Source organism: Aptenodytes forsteri, unplaced genomic scaffold, assembly GCF_000699145.1.
Source record: "Aptenodytes forsteri isolate BGI_AS27 unplaced genomic scaffold, ASM69914v1 Scaffold15, whole genome shotgun sequence".
In the NCBI taxonomy this organism is placed as follows: Eukaryota; Metazoa; Chordata; class Aves; order Sphenisciformes; family Spheniscidae; genus Aptenodytes; species Aptenodytes forsteri.
Window position 1 is genome coordinate 3,455,050 of NW_008795129.1, and position 19,462 is coordinate 3,474,511.

The 19,462-nt window shown below is 39.3% G+C and overlaps 1 protein-coding gene across 1 annotated transcript in view; it reads left to right on the forward strand.

Annotated features, from left to right (window-relative positions):
• Positions 1-19,462, forward strand: part of USP54 (ubiquitin specific peptidase 54) — a 72,253-nt gene that overhangs the window by 38,991 nt on the left and 13,800 nt on the right. The window contains exons 8-16 of the mRNA XM_009277663.2: positions 891-1,037; positions 2,494-2,643; positions 4,138-4,306; positions 7,610-7,780; positions 11,873-12,004; positions 12,305-12,685; positions 14,298-14,532; positions 15,391-15,530; positions 16,656-16,829. Of these exons, the coding sequence (XP_009275938.1) occupies positions 891-1,037; positions 2,494-2,643; positions 4,138-4,306; positions 7,610-7,780; positions 11,873-12,004; positions 12,305-12,685; positions 14,298-14,532; positions 15,391-15,530; positions 16,656-16,829 (1,699 nt within the window). The remainder of the gene's footprint in view (positions 1-890; positions 1,038-2,493; positions 2,644-4,137; positions 4,307-7,609; positions 7,781-11,872; positions 12,005-12,304; positions 12,686-14,297; positions 14,533-15,390; positions 15,531-16,655; positions 16,830-19,462) is intronic.

Genomic DNA, 19,462 nt, shown 5'->3' on the forward strand with positions numbered 1-19,462 from the left:
CGCTGCCCCCCCCCCCCCCCCCCCCCCCCCAAAAAAAAAAAAAAGTAATGCACTGTTTGCTAAAATTACAGTGGTAATCTCTTAATTCAGATGGTGAGCTTTTTTCATGATGCTTTAAAGATGCCCACAATTCCAACAGGTGATGGATTGGAAGGACCACTGAGAAAGGTCTTAGCTTTCCCAAGCAAGCTTATCTCTGAGAAGTACTCTGGCTAGAGAGTGAGGGGAGACCAGCCAGTCAATAAGCACTGGCAGTTATTTAAAAAACAAAAAAATGGAAGGGGGAAGGGAAACAGGAAATAAGAAATGAAGACCTGCTATAGGTTAGTAAAGCACCTCTTATCCTCCTGATCTTCCAGCTGCTGCTCTCATATTTATATGAATACTGACCTAACTATCCTAAGATGAGATACTTGAGGTACCTTGTAGAACAACCACCCAATTTTAACAGCAAAGCAGCACCCTGAAGGTTTTTCTGACACTGTCATATAAAGGATCAGTCTCTGTAAATATGATTTTTTTAAATCGGAGATTCTGATCAAAAGAAAGTGAGCTTTCCCTCCAATTCCTAAGAATGTTTTTGGGATCTTTCATGTATGCTTGTTTATAAATAAGCCTACTTTTGCGCTATACCTTTTAATCATTATCAGTAGTATGAGGAAGAATCAGCAGTGTTCACGTTAAAGCTTGTGAATACCAGATAGTCTTGATAACGCTCCTCATCTGTGACATAGGAAGCTCATATCTTGACACTGAGCATATTATATCTGCTGTGTTTCACCACCACCTCTTTGGAAGCTGTACTTTTGAAACTGGTACTTGTTAGTGCCTTGCCCTAACATAATAAGAGAAGGATTATATTCCATGTTTTGTTTTATTTAAATCCTCAGAGCAACTGTGGGGAAAAGATCCGTATTCGTCGTGTGCTGATGAACTCTCCACAGATCATCACCATTGGCTTAGTTTGGGATTCGGACCACTCTGATCTGGCTGAGGATGTGATTCACAGCCTGGGCACTTGCCTTAAACTGGGAGATGTGAGTTTTTTGTACTTTGACACTACCTACAAACACAGTCTTTCTCATGGTAGTCTATAGTAGTGGATTGAGAAAAGTAAAAAGTCGCTGTCTTTATCTTTTTGGTGTCCATAAAAAGAGGAATAGAGGGCAGATCTGAGGATCTGTTTCTGGATGCTTCACAAAACCTATAAAAGCACTAGTGTAGTTGCATATTCTCGAATTTCTGAAATGACTGAAAATTAAAAATTACTCCAGAGAACAAAGCTTGTCTGAATGAAAAAATATTTTCAAGTGCAAGGAAATTTTGCTTTGGGGTTTGTGCTATTTCTATGAAAATACATATGTACTCTTTCATTTTGAAGAACAGAAGGTTATTTCTTCTTTTTTTTTTTTTTGAAGACAAAATGTAGTTTGGGGTTGTTTAGTGTGTTGTGTGGTTTTTTTTTTTTTAACTTCTTTAAATCCTCTTTTCTTTGAAGTGTGTGGTCGTAACACTTAAGAGTTATTTATAACTGAGCAGTCTCTGAGAGATGGTGGCTGGCACTGTGTGATTGAATGATAGATTATATTAAGTAGTGTTTGGGATCCAGAGGTTTGTCCCCTAGAGGATTCACTTCTTCTATGTTAGCTGATGCTTTAGAGCTGGATTATTGGTATACCAAATTGTAGCTGTGTCTTATTGTAGCATTGAGTTATTACATTAAAATAATTTAAAAAAAAAAAGTACATAAACATATATTAAAAAAAAAATGCATTGGCCAGTGCATAGTGTACCAAAATTAGCGCAAGTTAATGGAAATGTGGTTATGAAACAGTGTGGTCCTTGCATGGTAAAGCAGTAATGCACTAAAAAATTACTCCTGTGCATTTTTAAATAAACCAGGGTCAACTAAATAGAAAACAATTTTTTCTGTGCTGAATTCTTTCGACCTACTAATGTCTTCACTTCATCTTTTATGTGGTGGTGTCAAAAATTTGTCTTTGCTTAAGTCAGAATAAATGCCAGTTGTTCACTGTCAGAACTGCTGTGTTTCTACAAAGCAGAGAGGAATGAATGTTTTAAACAGTATTTGATATAATCAGCAAGCCTGACGCAGAGAATACAAATTTTCAGAATAGAACCACACTTCGAATTCTGAAAAGGTATTATATCGTTGTTGTAAATGTCTTGCTCAAAGTACAGCCACAGTCTCCGGGACTGACTCTTGAGCATCTGGTGAGTTGGTAGGAGTCTGTTCCTGGTCTATGTCACTGGGTTTGCTTAAACATTGGTTAATTACATAAGTATTTATTGCCTTGTTTTCTCTGTCTCTTGAAGTAAAAACCTGACACCTCTCTATAGTACTTTGAGGTCTTCAAACGCAAAGCAGTATGTAAAATTCTGGGCATTTTATTAATTTCTCCTTTCATTTTTCTTACTTCCCTTCTTGAAGATCTTCTTCAGAGTACTCATTTTTCTCCTCCCTTCTTGAAGCTCTTCTTCAGAGTAACTGATGACAGAGCAAAACACTCAGAGCTGTATTTGGTGGGAATGATCTGTTACTATGGAAAACACTATTCTACCTTCTTCTTCCAAACTAAAATCCGCAAGTGGATGTACTTTGATGATGCTCATGTCAAAGAGGTGAGAAAATAATGTTTAGAAAAATAATCTGTTAGAAATGTGTTAGCTACTTGTGTGTAGATCCATACTGTTTTCTACAGACTTCGAGAAATTTTGGCTATTTTTCCACTCAAGATCCATAACTCTGTTGCTCCTTTTTCTGAGCAAAGTAAAGCATTCTCAAAAAAACTTACCAGAAATCTCAGAAGCCCTATTCTTAGTTCTGTTGTGTTGGCTTGCTTTTATGCTGTTGTTTGAAAACCTGCAGTTTGCTTGTGCGCACAGCTAACATACAACTCTTTCCCTTGCTGACAAGCGGTATAGCTATTTAGTGCCTGCGTTTTGAGTTCTTTGTTGAAGTATCTAGATGCCAGTCTTCCCTAGTGGTTGCTGCCAACAACCACTGCCGCGTCTTCTGTTAGTGCTTCCCTCCCGCCCCTTTTCACCAAGCATGAGGTCCTTGACATTAAAGATACCAGTGCTGGGATCTTGGCACACTGTTATTACATCCCATTAGTTTGTTTGCCATTATTTCACACCACTGTCCTTTTATTCCTTCTAGTCATGGAAGCACAAAGGTGAGAGAGGAGAATTTTCTCCTGTATTCGTGCCAAGCACAGTCTCAAAGGGAAAGCTCTAATCCTTGCATTTGTTCAGCCACATTTCTCTGCAGCAAAACTTTGCCAGTATAGGTACTGCAGTGCTTTAGTAGAATACTCATGTGTGGAGCACATTTGTTGGAATAGATGTCCAGTGTATTAGGTGAAACCTGTATTAGTACATGGGGAAGATTTTTTAGATTAATATAACTATGAATTATTGCCTGGCCTATCAAAATGCTTGCAGAGGTTCTGTAACAGCAGAAATATTCACACACCAAAGTGGTTAGCTTAGACTTGAATTTGCTGTCATGCTGTTGATGTCTTTTATTGTTCATTTTGTTTAGGCTGATGGATGGATTAAGAAATTTTGTTAACAAATTTTTTTTTTTTTTTTTTTGTTTACTGATGCAAAGTTAGAACATTTCAGAGGATGAAAAGCTTTTTATGGAAAAAAAAAAATCTGAAAAGGAAGGATTATTTTTGTAGTCTTATTTTTAGCAGGAATTGTAATTTGTTTAGCCATGAGGTGGTGAATACCTTGATTTTAGTTGGGTCGGTTCCAGGGTATTCAAGGGTGTGTTCTTGACCAGCTGGTGTCACAAGTGGTACTTTTTTCTCAAATAAGGTGAATCTCAGAAAGAGGAATGGAAATGCCAATTTTGAGACAGTTTATTTTCAGTTACATTTTAGAATTCTTATCTCTTTTTGATGTGTTTTCCAACATGTGACCAGCAGTCAAGAGTTTTCTTGGTGAGTCCAGTTCAATGCTGGATATAGGAGTTAAAGAATGTTAGTGGAAAATGAAACTCTGAAAGAAGTATGAGGGGAAAAAAAGAGAGCTTATTATAGAAAATGGTGACAGAAGACCTTTTTTGTGCTTTTTTTTGTTTGTTTGTTTTTGTTGTTAATTCAGATTGGTCCAAAATGGAAAGATGTTGTGACAAAGTGCATTAAGGGTCACTATCAGCCTTTGCTGCTGCTGTATGCAGATCCGAGAGGAACTCCAGTGTCAACACAAGACTTGCCCCCTCAAGTGGATTTACAGCAATATAGCAGGACTTGCTATGATAGCGAAGACTCGGGTAAGCAGTCTGGACTATATGCCTTATACCTTTATGCTGTAATGATGCATGTGAAAAGTTTTTCTTCTGTTTTGGGTGTGGTTTTGTTAGCAGGGGTCCTTGTTGCTTGTCAAAGCTGATCTACAATTCTGAAGAGGACTTCCAGTGTTCCACCTTTGAACCTCTGTCTCAGTCCAAGACTCTGTTGATTGTTTGGGTAGTAATCTTTTCCAAAAAGGTTTGAAGAAAGAAACTGGAAAAAAAAAAGTAAAGGACCTGTTGTGGCATGGATGTAGAGAGGAACAATAACTGATTACTTCAGTGTCTGAGTTCATAAATCCATCAGCAGTTTTAACAGGAAGGGGAACAAGAGCAGGGATGCACGAACACATAAAAATTAAAGGAAGCTGCAGAATTAAACTCAGGAGGGAAGTTAGGGTGAAAAAAACATTAAGGAAACATCATAAATGAGTCTTTGCTAGGATGGTGAAGGCATGTGGGGGGAAGGGGAAGAAAACAGTTTTATTAAAAATAAAAAATGAGAGAGACAGAATTAGTGCAGCTTATCTTCAGCCTTTGGCTTGTCTTTTACTCAGATAAAGCAGTGCAAGAGAGATGAATTGATTTGTGGGAGACCAAAGGGGAAGGGATTGGCAAAGGCTAATGTCCATAGATCATGTTTACTTCTTCATTTTTCGTGGTCTGTTTTGCATCAAAAAAGATCTACAACTATAGATTTGTAGCACTTAACATCACAGAGGCCTTCAACACATTGCTACTTCCCGAATTCTTTGTATTAATGGTAGTCCGTTGAATTAGAAAGGTATGTCCAAATAAGGTGCTTCAGAGGTTAGAACGGTCTGCTCAAGATATCAGTAGTGGCCTGAACAGGCTGTTGGTTTACTGAAGTTCTGGAAAGTTTCAGACATCTAGTCACACCATTGGGGATTGAGGACTCATTTAAAGAGGAATAGATAAATTCTGAGAAAGATATGCAGTTGCAATCCAGATAGAGTGAAAATAGAGGCTGGATCTAAGTTTATATTGTTATGGCTTTGCAAAAGAAGATTGTTTCTATTTTTGGATGTTTGCAGAGAATATCCTGAATTAGAGACAGGTTTATAAGTTGCCAAGAACAGCAAGGCGAGACTAAACCCAGAAATACAACCTTTCTTCCAGGATTTTAGCCTATTTATACAACTGTAATTCCAAGAATATTTTATGGTTTTCCTGGCCAATAGCTAACTTTATGCTTCCTGGTCAATGAATCTGTAGAGAACATCTGCTGTCTCCTTATTTACGTGCTGACTATCTACCAGTAATGAAATAAATCTCCAACTCCTCTTAAAATAAATGCAAATAAAAACACTGGTAAGACGACCTTCAATTCTCACTTGACAAGATGCCTTGCAATTTATAAACCTGTCTTCCTGTTCTGAAAAAAATGGGAAGTCTGGAGGAGGGAGAGGATGACCTTCAGTGCTATATATCAGTTGTGAGCGCTTCTACAAGCTTCAGGTCAATATACGCTGTAAATTTGCCTTGCTGTTCTGCTGGTTGATCTCCAGGAAATACATAGATAACCCTTCTGCTCATTGTCTCTGCAGTATCTAATATTACTGTGTTTTAAAATGCCTTCAGGAAGCTGAATACAAAAACATATATTTATAAAGGTGTTTCCTTTTAGATAAAATTCAGAAGGCTACAGTGAGTAACTTGCTCTTTCATTTCAAAAACACTTGGTGAGTCCTCAAGGCTTATTCCTGTAGTCTGCTGTGTTCAACATTGATACCAAGCTCTTAGAGAATTTGTGAGATACTGTCTCACAAGTGCCAGGAGAAATCATACCCTATACATTTTCCTGGCAAATAGAACTGAATTATTCTCTAGCCTTGTTGATAGCCAGAGTTTTCTACTCTAATACACTTTTTTCAGAATGGCCTTTTTGTCTCTTGCTAAGTGTAACTACAGCTTCTCCTGGATTCCTCGGTGTTATCAGATATCCACAGCCCATAATTCAGAAATGAATAGAAACTGCTTATTCTTAAGTTGTTAATCACAATATTGTACCTGAACTTTCGTCAAGGGAATCTGATAAATGCATCTAATCACATCAAGATCTGATACTACAAATTATGGAGGAAAGATTGTTAAAGGTGCCGGTATGAAACGTTATGAAGCTAAGTGCAAACAACTCCTCTTAATGTTTTTGATTTTTCTGTTGAATAAAGACTTCAGTTTACAAATTATTTTCTAGTACTCAGTTCCACAGCACTGATTTCTGTTGCCTACATTGTTCTTTCTGTGACTGTCATCTCCATTAACAGCTGTATTCTGTATTTCTTTAGACCGATAAGACTTTTAACCAGTAGGGAGGTGGGGGGAAGTTTCTGATTTTGGAAGTTGTTAGGCATCCTTAATGAGAACATCAAATACAGGACTTGCTCTCACCGAAAACGTGAAGTTCCCTCAGGCTGAGTGTTTGCAATTAAACATAAGAATTACTTTCTTCTTAAATTTCTTTTTTCTTCGTTAATTTCTCCACTGAGGAATGAGTATGAAGTTAATATCCTGTATATTCAGGAGTGTATACATCACATACATAAAATGGCCAACAGTCTTCAAACTGTTCAGATTTTTTTATGTACTTCAGTAGTGTGGGAGGAGGTGGTCTTTTTCTCCTCTTTTAATGAGTTTAGGAATTACTCTACTGAAGTTGAATCATGATGCTTCATCCTTTTCAGTATCCCACTTGTGCAGTGGACCAATGCCAGTTTCTTGAGAAGGAGCAGGTACTTTATACTGAAGTTATATTATCTAAAGTAAAGTTTTACTAGATAAGCTTTTGATTCATAATAGATGAAATGTGTTAATTATTATAACTTGTGATGTTCTTGTTACCTTATTAATGTTTTGTACTTGACTAATTTTTTAACTTCGACTTCCCCTGAAGCAGTGTATTGCATATTTTAATTACACTTGATGGTGTCGAAATTTAATAAAGAATAATTTCAGTGTGGTACTAATGTGTACTTTCAGTCCAATGGACGTAATTTTGCATAATAAAAGGAGTTGATAAGTTTGGAGTTATTGGAGAGAAAGAAATAGTTTTGCAGAAGGAGTGACACTCTTCCCCCTTCCAAAGGAGAGGACCTTTCCCATAAGTCTAGCGTCCATGAATCTGAGTTTGTATGTTTGGTACTCTGTTTTTCTGTTAACTTTTGTGTAGTTTCCTCTGTTCCATTCCTGTTTTCTTTTTTTAGCCTCTCCTGACCTTTATAATAGCCCCAAAAGATTGAAATTTGACATTGCTTCCTTCCCTAGGGAGAGAACCTTCCATCTCGAGTGATACCAGGACAGATTCCTCTACAGACAGCTATCCTTATAAACAGGCACACCATGAGTCTGTGGTCAGTCACTTCTCCTCTGACTCGCAGGGGACGGTCATCTACAATGTGGAGAACGATGCAGCTTCACAAAGCAGCAGGGACACAGGTAGCAGATACCATTATATCTGTGTGATAATTGTCATTAAATGTGATGACTGCAGTGGATTCCAGTGAAAAATCTCTATATATACAGCCTATAACAGAATAGTGAACAGTGTTTAGTATCCTAAATGTTTTTGGTTTGTAATGAACCATTGGCATTCACAAAAATAAGCTTAATTTTAAATGTCTTGTTGGCTTTTGTAGACTTGTATCTAGCCAGACAAACATTTACAGACATGTTTTCTGTAATCCACAATCCCACCTGCACTCTTTGTTATATAATTCTGTAAGTTGGAGTCTGCTGTACAGTGCCATTGTGCAGTTTGGTAAGTGTTGTGTGTGCTACTTACTCATCTACGGGCAGTTACTTCATTTCAGGAGTTGCAGCTGTCTGGGAAAGGTGCTTTCATCACCAGAATCTCCCATACTTGAGCACTAAGGGCTTTCTATGTAAGTGGGCGTTGGTAGTATTTACTGCACCAGGGAGGAGCATAAGGTGATTTCCTGCCTATGCCATGGAAGCAAGTGAAGTGAGAATCTGCAGTGAGAAGACAGCCTGTATATATGTTCCTTCGGGCAGCTGAACAGTCTGCCTGAACACTCTCTAGCTGAAAAGATGTTAACTGGAATTCTAAAGGCTTAGATCTCCTCTATTATTCATGTCCAGTGACCTTAGTCAACCTGTTTCTGCATACAGTACTAACTTCTAACATCACTTCTGAAAAAGTAGCGCATGAGTTAAGGACAGACTTCTCAAGCTTCAGAAATATGATTTTGCTAAGTCTGTTTGAAAAGTTACTTTATTGTGCCTTAAATAGACTTTCTGAGAAGACACATCTTCTCAGTTGCATCAGCAACTGTTTGTTGCAGCAGAGTGTCAACAGCTATCATACCACTTTGTCCTTTTAGTTGCAAAACAGTCGCTCTCTTGTATTGTGACGATATATGTGTATTTATTTCATTTGAAACAATCTATGATACAAATATTTTTCACATCAAAATCTGGAAAAAATATTTCAAGTTGGTTTCCTTCAGTACTTCACTCTTCATCACAGGTCCAAGTAACTGTAATACATGGCTTTAGATAGCCTGACAGTACTTTTAATGTTTTAGCAAATACTTAACACTGTAGGTTCCAGTCATAGTCCTAGGTAGAGTGTGAGAAAGAAGGGAAAGTTGGAGCAGAATTTCAGTGATGAGGGAACAAAATTTATGTTGACCTTCAGAGTACGAAGACGACAAAATTGAAAATGCTAGTGGAATATTGTCTATAGTCTTCAAAAGTGGCACAGAGTTTATTGGATTAGATTCCTCCCTGCAAAACTTGCCATGCAGAAGTCAGCAGAAAAGGGAGGGTAGGGGGATGGCTGCAAACAAGTAAGCATGAAGCTCAGCATGTAACCTTTTGTTCTGTCATTTTTAGTGATTTTTCTCCTTTTCTTTTTCTTTCTTCTCCTACTGATTCTATCCTATGTTATTCCCTTCAGCCTAGCCTGTCTCACCACCTAAATTCAGTTGTCCTCATCTTCCCTGATTCAGCCTTAGCTGTAGTCAGTCTGTCCCCTTAGCTAGCCACCTGTCTGGGCATTTCCCCTTTTTTTAACCTACCCAAAACCTTTCCAAAAAAGTCAGTCGGCCAACTCGCACAACTGCTCAATCATCAAATGCTGATCCGTGGGGCTATAAAGAAGCCATCCACATTGACCTGTCAACTGAATCGTTGTGGGCAAGAGCAGGATTCTTCATTTAATGGCCATTTACCCACTACTCCAGCCCAGAAAATTATGGACCCTATCCCACATCGTCCTCCGGGGAAAGACCACCATTGGGTTGTATGACCTCAGGCACCTGGGTGCTTCAGAATGGGGGCATGAAGAGTGGCTGCATAAGCCCTCTCTTGCTCCTACCAACCTGTGCTGCTGAGAAAACTGTGCGTATTCTGGCTGCCCTATTCATGCAACTGAGATTTCAGTGGGAGGGAGTAGGGGGCGTTCTGTCTTAATGTGTTTGATTTCATTCTCTTCTCTAACATATTCTTAGACATGCACACAACCCCTACAAAAACAAACTTTTCCTTTGAATATCACTGCTTATGAAGCCATCCCACCTCTGGAGGATGAGGTATTTAAGTGATACGTTCAGCAAGGGACACCTTTTAAGCATATGACTGGGCGCTCAAACAGAAATCCTGGCTTGTTATTTTAGTGAATTAAAAAAAATGAGTGTAAAGTGTTAGCTAATATTCTTGGGATTGTAATTCCTATATTCATGCATTATGTTGGATTTAGTCTTTGTTCCAGAGGGTCCAGGTAAAGACAACAAAGCCTGTGTCCTGCAAACTTTTGATTCTTGGCATCTCCTCCATGGCTATTAAACGTCCAGTGACAATAGGACAGAATTTGCAATTTATGAAAGGAGAAAATATTTATGCAAAGCTAGCAGCCTTGATTCTACAAGGCTAAGTTGGGCTCTAATTAGTCTACGCAGACTCTAAGCTAGCTCCAGCAGCACGAAGTATCTTTAAATAGTTTCTGTTACAGTACTTGAAGGATGTTAACCAAGCACTCCCTATCAGGTGGAAAAAACTCTGGGTGGAAAAATGTTTAACTAGAGAAGTTGTACACTTTGAAGTGAAACATAAGCCTCTTCTATCTTGAGGGGAGCCACTACAAGATATAAGATAATACTGTTCTTTCAGTCCCTAAAAGATGTGAGACAATCCATGCTGTGAAGGAAAGAAAATTCTCCCAAAGCACTGACTCATGCTCAGTCACCTAAATGCTGCACATCTTCTATCTTCACTGCCAACATTTCTCTTTTACTTCCTTAATTTCTTTTATTTTATATAATCTCCTTGTTTCTAAAGAATTTGGCTACAAAATCACTCTCCACTTTGCAAATGAATAGAAATGCGAGTCTTGTGTAGCTTGCTTTTTTGTTGTTTGGATTCCTTCCCACTCATTTATTGTAGTATCTTTGTAGCAATTGTAGTTGAAGTGAATTATTTTTTCAACTGCTGAAGGTACAATTTTATGTGTAAAATCTGCTTTAAATGTTGTTGATTTTCATGTTAATTTCTAGAGAAGGGGGAAGGCTCAGAACAGCCAGCTATGCAGTCTGGGGGCTGTTAATCCGCTATTGGGTAGTAGGGATTTTCCTTCCCTATCATCCTATGCAAGGTGAAAGTTGGTGATATAAAGGCTAGAGAAAAGTCTTTGTAGCTTATTCATAAATTCCCTTCTTATCCTGCATCTCTGCTTGGGACTACTCACGTGAGTAAAGCCATGCGTGTGTTTGTGCTTGCAGGTTTAGGACTGTGAATGTGTGAGAACCATAAAATTAAGAAAAGGCAATACAGAAAACTTGTGATGTCAAATACTCTTAGCTCACATTTGATGTGAGGAAATGGGGAATAAATTGTGTGCAAGAGACAATGTTATCACTCAGACACATGAGCTGTAGTAAGGGAACGTCGTCGTGTGCCAGCTGATCCATGTTGATGGTTTGTGTGTATGCTCTTAGCTTGTGGCAGATGTGAATTAGCTGGCTTCGCCCTTGAGAGCCAGCTGAGCCTTCTTCAATGTAGACTAAGCTAACTTAGTATTTGCTACAGGTGAAGAGAGTGCAGATGGATAGTTAGTGCAGAGCAGCCGATGATGTGCAGTAATTTATTATTACATGGTAACTCATTCATGTGTTTGAGTCTTCAGTGAACAGAGTAATGTCAAGCAAGCTGTCCTCAGGAGTTTCATGTTCATGGCCATTAAAACTGAGAAAGTATTCAGACAGCAAGAAAGTGGTGTCCTTAGACTATTAGAAGACAAGGCAGAGTCAACTTTTTCCTCTCCCTGTGGATGAGCTCTCATTAACCAGAGTCCTTGGAGGGGCTGTGTTGCTCTTTTATGACCTTAAGAACAGAACACCCTCCCCAAGACAAAACCAAAAACTTTTGGATACAGAAACTTACCCAAACCTGCCAGTTAGCATTGGAGCATCTGCAGCTCCTAAGGAGCAAGAGAGCCCTGCCGCTCTTAGTGCGCAGAACACTTGGTCCGAAGGCTCTTGTCATCTCTACTGTATTCTTCTGTCCTTCCAGGGCACCTGACTGACAGTGAGTGCAATCAGAGGCATGTTTCCAAAAAGGGCTCACTGGCAGACCGCAAGAGGAGTTCTAGCCGGTCTCGGCGAAAAGGAGATGAGGCTCAGTCATCAGGATACCACAGTGAAGGCAAGAGATGTTACTTTATTTCAAATATCAGTATCTCTTTCTGCATGTTTTTAAGATCCTCAGTGTGTACATGCATTTCCCTCCTTGTTTCTTACATCTTTGTCTGTATTTTGCCTGTCTCTGCTTTTTTTTGTTTGTTTGTTTGTTTGGAGGGTGTTGGTTGGGGTTTTTTTTAATTTTGTTGGGGTTTGTTTTGGTTTGTTTTTTACTTTTCAAAGTCTGCATGCAGATGCTGCACGTAGCGCTGCTGGTTTAATCTGAAGTGATTTTTTTGGCTTTTGCTGTCTCTGTAAACTGCAGGAGAAACCTTGAAGGAGAAACAAGCCCCCAGAACTGCCCCCAAACCATCCAGCAGCACCAGCAGGCTGAGGGAATTTAAAGAGACAGTGAGCAATATGATCCACAGCAGACCACAGCAGATTTCTCAAACCATTCAGAATTCCCCTCGTGGAGGGAGTAGTGTGGATCAGGCAGAAACACGACCCTCAAAAAGCCTGTCTGTACGCTCTCGAGACTGGGAAGTGGAGAGTACCAGCAGTGAGTCTAAATCCAGTTCGTCTAGCAGGTACCGGCCAACTTGGAGACCCAAAAGAGAGTCTCTGAATATAGACAGCATCTTCAGTAAAGACAAGAGGAAACATTGTGGCTATACTCAGCTTAGCCCCTTCTCTGAAGAGGCAGGTAAGAGTTTGAGAAGAAAGATTTATTTCAGCATGTGTGGAATTTATAATCCTCCACTATCCAGTTTTGTTTAAATAAAGTAGGAAAGTGAAATTTTGAACGTGGCATTTAGATCAGTGGTGAGTCGTGTCCTTGAAGGCTAGTTTCTGTGTGGGTATTCATGTTGCATGTATGATACTTCTGTTTGCTTTCTCTGTGCTAAATGTCCTAATGTAAGGAAATAATAAGGGAAACTTTACCATCTGCGCTCCTTAAATGAACATAGGGTTAGACTGCTAAGTGTCTGGAAGTTCATCCCTTGGAATGGCCTTTTGTATTGGTCTGGGTTTTTTCTCTGGCTCATCATGGTGTTTTTGCATGACGGCTCAGACTATGGTGCGGCAAGTACCTCGTATGTCAGTGCTGAGTTCTTGTTGTGAGGGTAAGAGCCTGGCAGCCAGTGATGATTTATCTGGGACCATTTTGCACCATAGCAGCTATGCAACTTGTACATAGAGACTTTGTCCTCAGCTTTGCTGTTCTTGAAGGTAATACCCAAAGTTGTTTCACAACAGATTTTTATCTTTTGTTGCCCCTGCCCCAGCCCCCCGCTTCCATTTCCCCAGTCTGCAAATGAATGTAACAGTTATTTTGCTCCCTATCAAGAGGAGGGTACTCCTGAAGCTGTAAAGGATGTGGAGAGCAGTTTACCAGTTCCTGGGTTTTATGCTGTTATGCTACTGGAGCTGCTGCGCTCCCATCTCGGAGTGCTTGAAGGACAGAGGTTTGTGTGACTGGCAGTAGAGTTGCGGTTAGTGCGGGTGCTGTTGCAGAAATTTGGGGACCTGGAGAGAGGAAGGGACAGATGATACCGACTAGAAGGAGCTAAAGGTTGAAAAGAATTGGGAGGCATAAAGAAATATATATAGGGGAGATGAAGGGAGAAGAGAATGCAGCTCCAGGGAAGGAAGTAAGGGGAGCAAACGAGGCAAGTGGGAATACTGGGAATACACAGTGAAATCAGTAAGGAAGAATTTTTAAAAAAAAAAAAAAAAAAAAAAAAAAAAAAAAAAAAAAAAAAAAAAAAAAAAAAAAAAAAAAAAAAAAAAAAAAAAAAAAAAAAAAAAAAAAAAGTTTTCCTGTCCTTTTCCTGTCCTCTATGAACTAGTGTTATATAAGCCTCATCAAATAGTAAGTGGCAAAATAAACAATGTAAGAAGTACAGTGTCTGAAGTAGATATGACAGGGTACAATAACAAATACAAACTGGAAATACAGTTGGGTATACTGTAAAATGATCTTGTACAAATACAAATTGTTACGGGGAGGAAGGGATTTTCTTTCCAGACTTGATTGTTATCTGGGGGGGAATATGGTAAGTTATACTAAAGGGAAGAGATTCAAAAATAAATTTGTTGAATAGATTATTGCTTAATATTACTGGGAATGCTGTAAAAATATTGGGTTTTTTTCTACTTAATATTGCTAGTTTTACAGTAAATTAAAGGCAGCGCTTCTGGTTTAAGCATGATTGAGAAGCTAACATTTATTTATTTATTGTCATTATGTATAGATGATTTGCTGGTATTGAAGCTTGGATCTTCTACCAAGCTATATTCTTTTGTCTTGACAGGTAAAGAGCTTATTGAGAATGAGGTGAAGGAACACGCTGTTCAAGAAACAAGATCAAGCCAGTCAAATGTCAGATACAAGCGTGGTGTGCTAGGCCGGGGCACCCAGCATCACGTGGTGGATCAACACCCTCATCTAATACAGAGGATGGAGTCTGGCTATGAAAGCAGTGAACGCAACAGCAACAGCCCAGTTAGTCTGGACATGCCCTTGTCTGAAAGCTCAAGCACCCACAGGTAGATGTCAACAAACTTCATTTTTGGAGCGTCTGAAGTCTTGATTTCTTTTCTGTAGTTACATAATGGTGTGAAACGTTTTTTTAAAAATGCAAAACAGCGCTCCTGACTTGTATTGAAGTTTTATTGGGGCAGGGGAGAAATAGAAGGGAAATAGGAATCTGAGTGAGTTTGATTCCTCTTCTTGTCAGTATATAGATAGCTTACTGCTAGTGAGAAGGAAAAGAAGTGGGGTTCAGTTGAATGAGAAATATTGACTAAAATGATGCATCTGAAACAGTTGTACACTTAGTCTATGATTTAAAAACTCAACTAAAATATCAAACTTTGTGCTTGTCCTTTGAACGGCTCATAGACCTTTTTGTTTCAGTTAAGCCATTGCTTGATAGGAGCCTTATACAAAATGAGAAATCAATAGTCTCATACAGAAATCTTTGACATTTTAAGTTTGAGAGGTTCACTGAAGTATTGCAAGACACTTGCAATATTTATATGCAAAATAAGCAGGCAGCACAACGTGTTTCTCTCCTTGGCTTAGGAAGCTTCAGGCAATCACAAACTGAGACTGTTTATGGTCAGAATAGTAGATTTCCAGTTGTAAGAATCTGTTGAGAACAGCTATCAGACCATGGTTTTAATATGCATTGCATACTTTTATGGAGGAGATTAGAATTATTGTCCTCCCCCTTGTTAACTTTCTCTTCCTCTGTTTCTCCCAAGATTTTCTTATGGTAGACTTTTTTTATGAAATTAAAATGCAAGTAAATATTTATGCGATGATTAAAAAAAAAAAGGTAGATATAATTTCTCCTGGAGAGATTAGTAAAATTGTAAACTATAATTACTCTCTTCTTGGAGGGATGTTCATATGAAACGAGCAGGTGGATTGGTTCCTGCCTGGCGTAACATCCCAAAGTCTCACAGTAGCAGCATCTTGGAAGTGGAGTCTACTTCATCAATTGGGAGCTGGGCAAACAGTCCACACGCCATTGGAAATGGTAAGATACACTTCCTCGGTAGCAGTGGGTTTGCAAGGTAAATTGTATTGGAGTTGTTCTTTACTTTCTGGATGTTTATCTTCCCTTTCCTCAATTTCACTGTGAAAAGAAACACTGCAGAACATAACACAGTTTTACAAGATATAACTTACAAGATTGACCAAAGGGGGTTGCAAAAAACTTTGTTGGAATACTCCTTTGATCATGTTGCTCTGGCATCTTTTTTGAGTATTGACTTAACCGATAAAGTAAAACTATTTTTCCTATTCTTTCCCATAACTCAGTATTCTGCCATCAGTGGAAAATACCTTCCCAAGCATAAGTCATAATAACTTAGTAGGATTGAAGAGTCTCGAAAAGAAGCTCATAATGCTCTACAAAATTCAAAATTGTCAGAAATGAGAATGGATATTTACAAGGTGTTTGGGCTAAGGCTGAGCTTTTCTGCAGATATGCATTCCGATTATGTATGGTTCTGAGCAAATACTTTATTCCAGAGAATGTCTGGGGAAGGGAAAGGGAGGAGAGGAGACACTTTTTGAATACAGGTCATAGTTGAAGTGAGAATGGTGACTGATTGATTTCTGCTGTGTTGGCTAGGATATTGGTATGCTTTATTTTCCTCCCATTTCCATCTGCTTATGCAGTTAGATGAAAAGCATCTCAGTTGGAATCCATTTTACTTACTAAAGCTCATGATATGGCTAATTTGACATAGCATTATTTACAAATTATAAGCACAGTAAGAAGCCTTAAGATTTCAGCATCAGCTTAGGTTTATCTCTTCCAGTGACTGACTCTGTTCCATTTGCTGTTTCTTGGGTCAGTGAATCCAGGGATGGGCTGTGCTGCAGGGGAGCTTGAAGCAATACTGCAGCATTTCTGCCAGTCACTGACACAGAGACGGCAACTGGAAACCAAATGGCTTGGGCAGGGTTTTAAAAGTAAAACTTAACAAAGCAAGATTTGTGATCTGAAATTCTGTGGTCTTTGCTTGGTCAGTCTGTTATTTTCTAATGTTAATTGTACTCTCCATTAATATTTCTTAGTCTTTTAAGGGATACTGTAAGAGATTTTACTATCAAAAAATGTTTGGGGTTTGTTTTTGTTTGTTTTTATTGGAAGGTGGGGAGATGTTTGTCCCTTTAAAGAGTGAACTGGATGAATTGCAAGAGGAGGTGGCAAGAAGAGCGCATGAACAAGAACTACGCAGAAAAAGAGAAAAGGAAATGGAGGCAGCAATGGGCTTTAATCCCCGTCCCAGCAGGTTCATGGATCTAGATGAACTGCAGAATCAGGGTAACATTTTGAATGCAGTATATTTTGCAAGACTGTAGCGCTGAAGTTTTTTGAACCTTTGAGCTTAATTTCTTATTGTAAGTCTCTCTCTCGCTCTTTCCCCCTCCATTACAATTTTGTACCTTCAGTTAGTGAAAGACCATCAATTTCAAGCCTGTAGGATGCAAAAAAACTTTGGTATTTTGACCAAGTTCCATCTTAAATGAGACAAAGTAATGCAAAGGTGTTTTTAATATATTTGCACCTTTCCATTTTTATGTGGTGATGTGCACCATTACTAGTATTAATATCTAGATTTAGCTACAAGGCTTCAACCAACATCTTGGAATGAGCAGGGCTGTTTATACCTTTCAGACGCCTCGGGTCCACCCGCAGCATAGCTTGTCTGTTTTGTTTCGGGTAGCATCACTGCCCTAAGCAATTCTGCTTGTTCCTGCCCTTGTACTTTCCACTCTTTCTCCCTGCCCAGCTGTGCAGCCACAGCACAGAGGTGGGAACAAGTACTGTGGCAGGCTTAAGCTGGATTTGATGTTGAAAATCTGATCTGGGTTTAGCTTACATATCTTTTCTAAGGAAAAAGAATTGGAAAAAAAAATTAAAAAGCCAAATAGTAAGTTTGATTGTCTTTCCATGACTCCTCATGTTTCTGGCAGGGGATGGCAGCAGAAAAGGTTTAACTGGAAGGATGGAGCTGCAGCAGAGGGAACTTAGTGACAGGATTCACATGTAGTGCCTTTGTTTTAGCCCTCAACTTTGTTTTAGCCCTCAATCTCCATCAGGCAGTGAGGGGAGTCGGAGAGAAGGTGGGATGAAGTGCACTGACCCCGTCGAGAGTGAAGCCTGAAGCCCAGTAGAGCATTTAACTGGGGGGGTTGTTGGCCAGGTCAGCAGAGCCAAGGAAGGTGTAGTGAACACCTAGGCTCTGCTCCCACAAACACATGCATGATTAGGGCAAACCCACTGTGGCCTCCTGTATTGCCAGGCCTCCTTGCATCCCCATGCTGCTTTGCTCAAACCTGTTGTAGGTCAGAGTTGAGGTGCTGGTTTACTGCTACAGGACAGAGAGGAAGGAGAGGGGCACCCCACAGCAATGCCAGCTCTGGGCACAATACAGCCAGTGCTCTGCAGCCTACAGCCATGCCAACTGCTCAGCAGCCAGAATGTCACTGTGCCAATGGCAGCTGAAAAATATGATCTCTGTGAGAATGTCTGACTGTGGGAATGTTTTTATAATTTTTGATGACCATCACTGAGCCACTTTTAGTTATCTTTTACAGTCCTGCTGTGACCTGCCAGTAACCAGGTAAAAAATTCTGATATACCAGAGTAGATGGATATTTTTTTTATTAGTATTAGTGTTTACTTTTGTAACATAAATGCTAATGATGTAAAAATTGAAAAGTAAACCTCTGTTGTTGAGCATGAGGATGTTGTCTTCTCTGCTGCTCCTGCCCAAAAGAAAATAGCATATTCTCCAAGACGTTACCCTCTTTGATCTCTTGTTGTATTAGTTGGTAAAAATAGAAGTTGCTTAGCTTCTCCTTGTTAAAAAGAAAGTAAACTAGAGTAATGCTTAATCAAAAAAGACTTCAGAAGAACGTTTGAGGAGTTTACAGGCATTGACTTGAGATCTGGGAAAGTTTTTGTTTATTCCTTTTAAGCCTTTCCCCACTCCAGTCAGAGACGTAATAGCTTAACATTAACAGACTGCTTGACTGCCTGGAAGGCTTGCTTGTACGCAGAACTCCAGAACACTTGTGACTCATTTTCCCTCAAGTAAACTGCTAAATTCATGCAAAGAAAGCTAACTTTAGTATACTGGCCTTGATAACAAGCCTCAGTAGCCTTGATTTTGAAACTGAATGTGCTGCTTGATTAACTCACTGCTCTAACAACTCTTACTTTTCTCTGCAGTACTTGCTTTTCATGCGAGTTCTTTGGGGTTTATGGTATAAGAGAGTTTGTGTTTGCATCTGTGCACGAGGGTGCTGGGGAGCAGTCCAGGCCGTAGCATATGTTATGCAAGTTGAGAAAACGTAATGTATTGTTGGCTGATAAAGATACTCATGTTCTCTACCACAATGGCAGAGACATTCCATTAACAACCAACACCCCACCCCACCCCAAAAAAGAAAAACCCAAAAAAGTCAAGTTTTATTTTCTGTTTTCCCCTGCCTCATTTGAATGTGTACATTTTAGTGCATAACTTCCATAATGCCTAATAGGCGAGACCAGACTGTTTGGGCATTTCCTTCTCTCAGAACTTGATGTTCTGATGCCAGGACACAGTGTTTCATCTTTCTCTTTTGTGTCCAAGGATGATTTATCCTTCTCTTCTCCAACACTGTTTTCTAAATTGTTGCAAAAAGAATTCTTGACAATTGTCCCTTTCTTCTCGGCGTGTTTTTCCTCCTAAAGCTGCAAGACTGTTGGGTTTTCATATTCCATACGTCTCTCTCAGCAGTTGAGTGTATGCACTGAACACGCGTTTGTAGAAGTATTTCGTGCAGGCATTTACACTCACACTCAAGTCTGAGTTTTTTGTTCCCCAGACATCCCCGTTGTTTCAGGTTTTTTCCATTTTGTGTGGAAGTAATTGGATATCTGAAGAAGAGACAGATGATTTTTGGCAG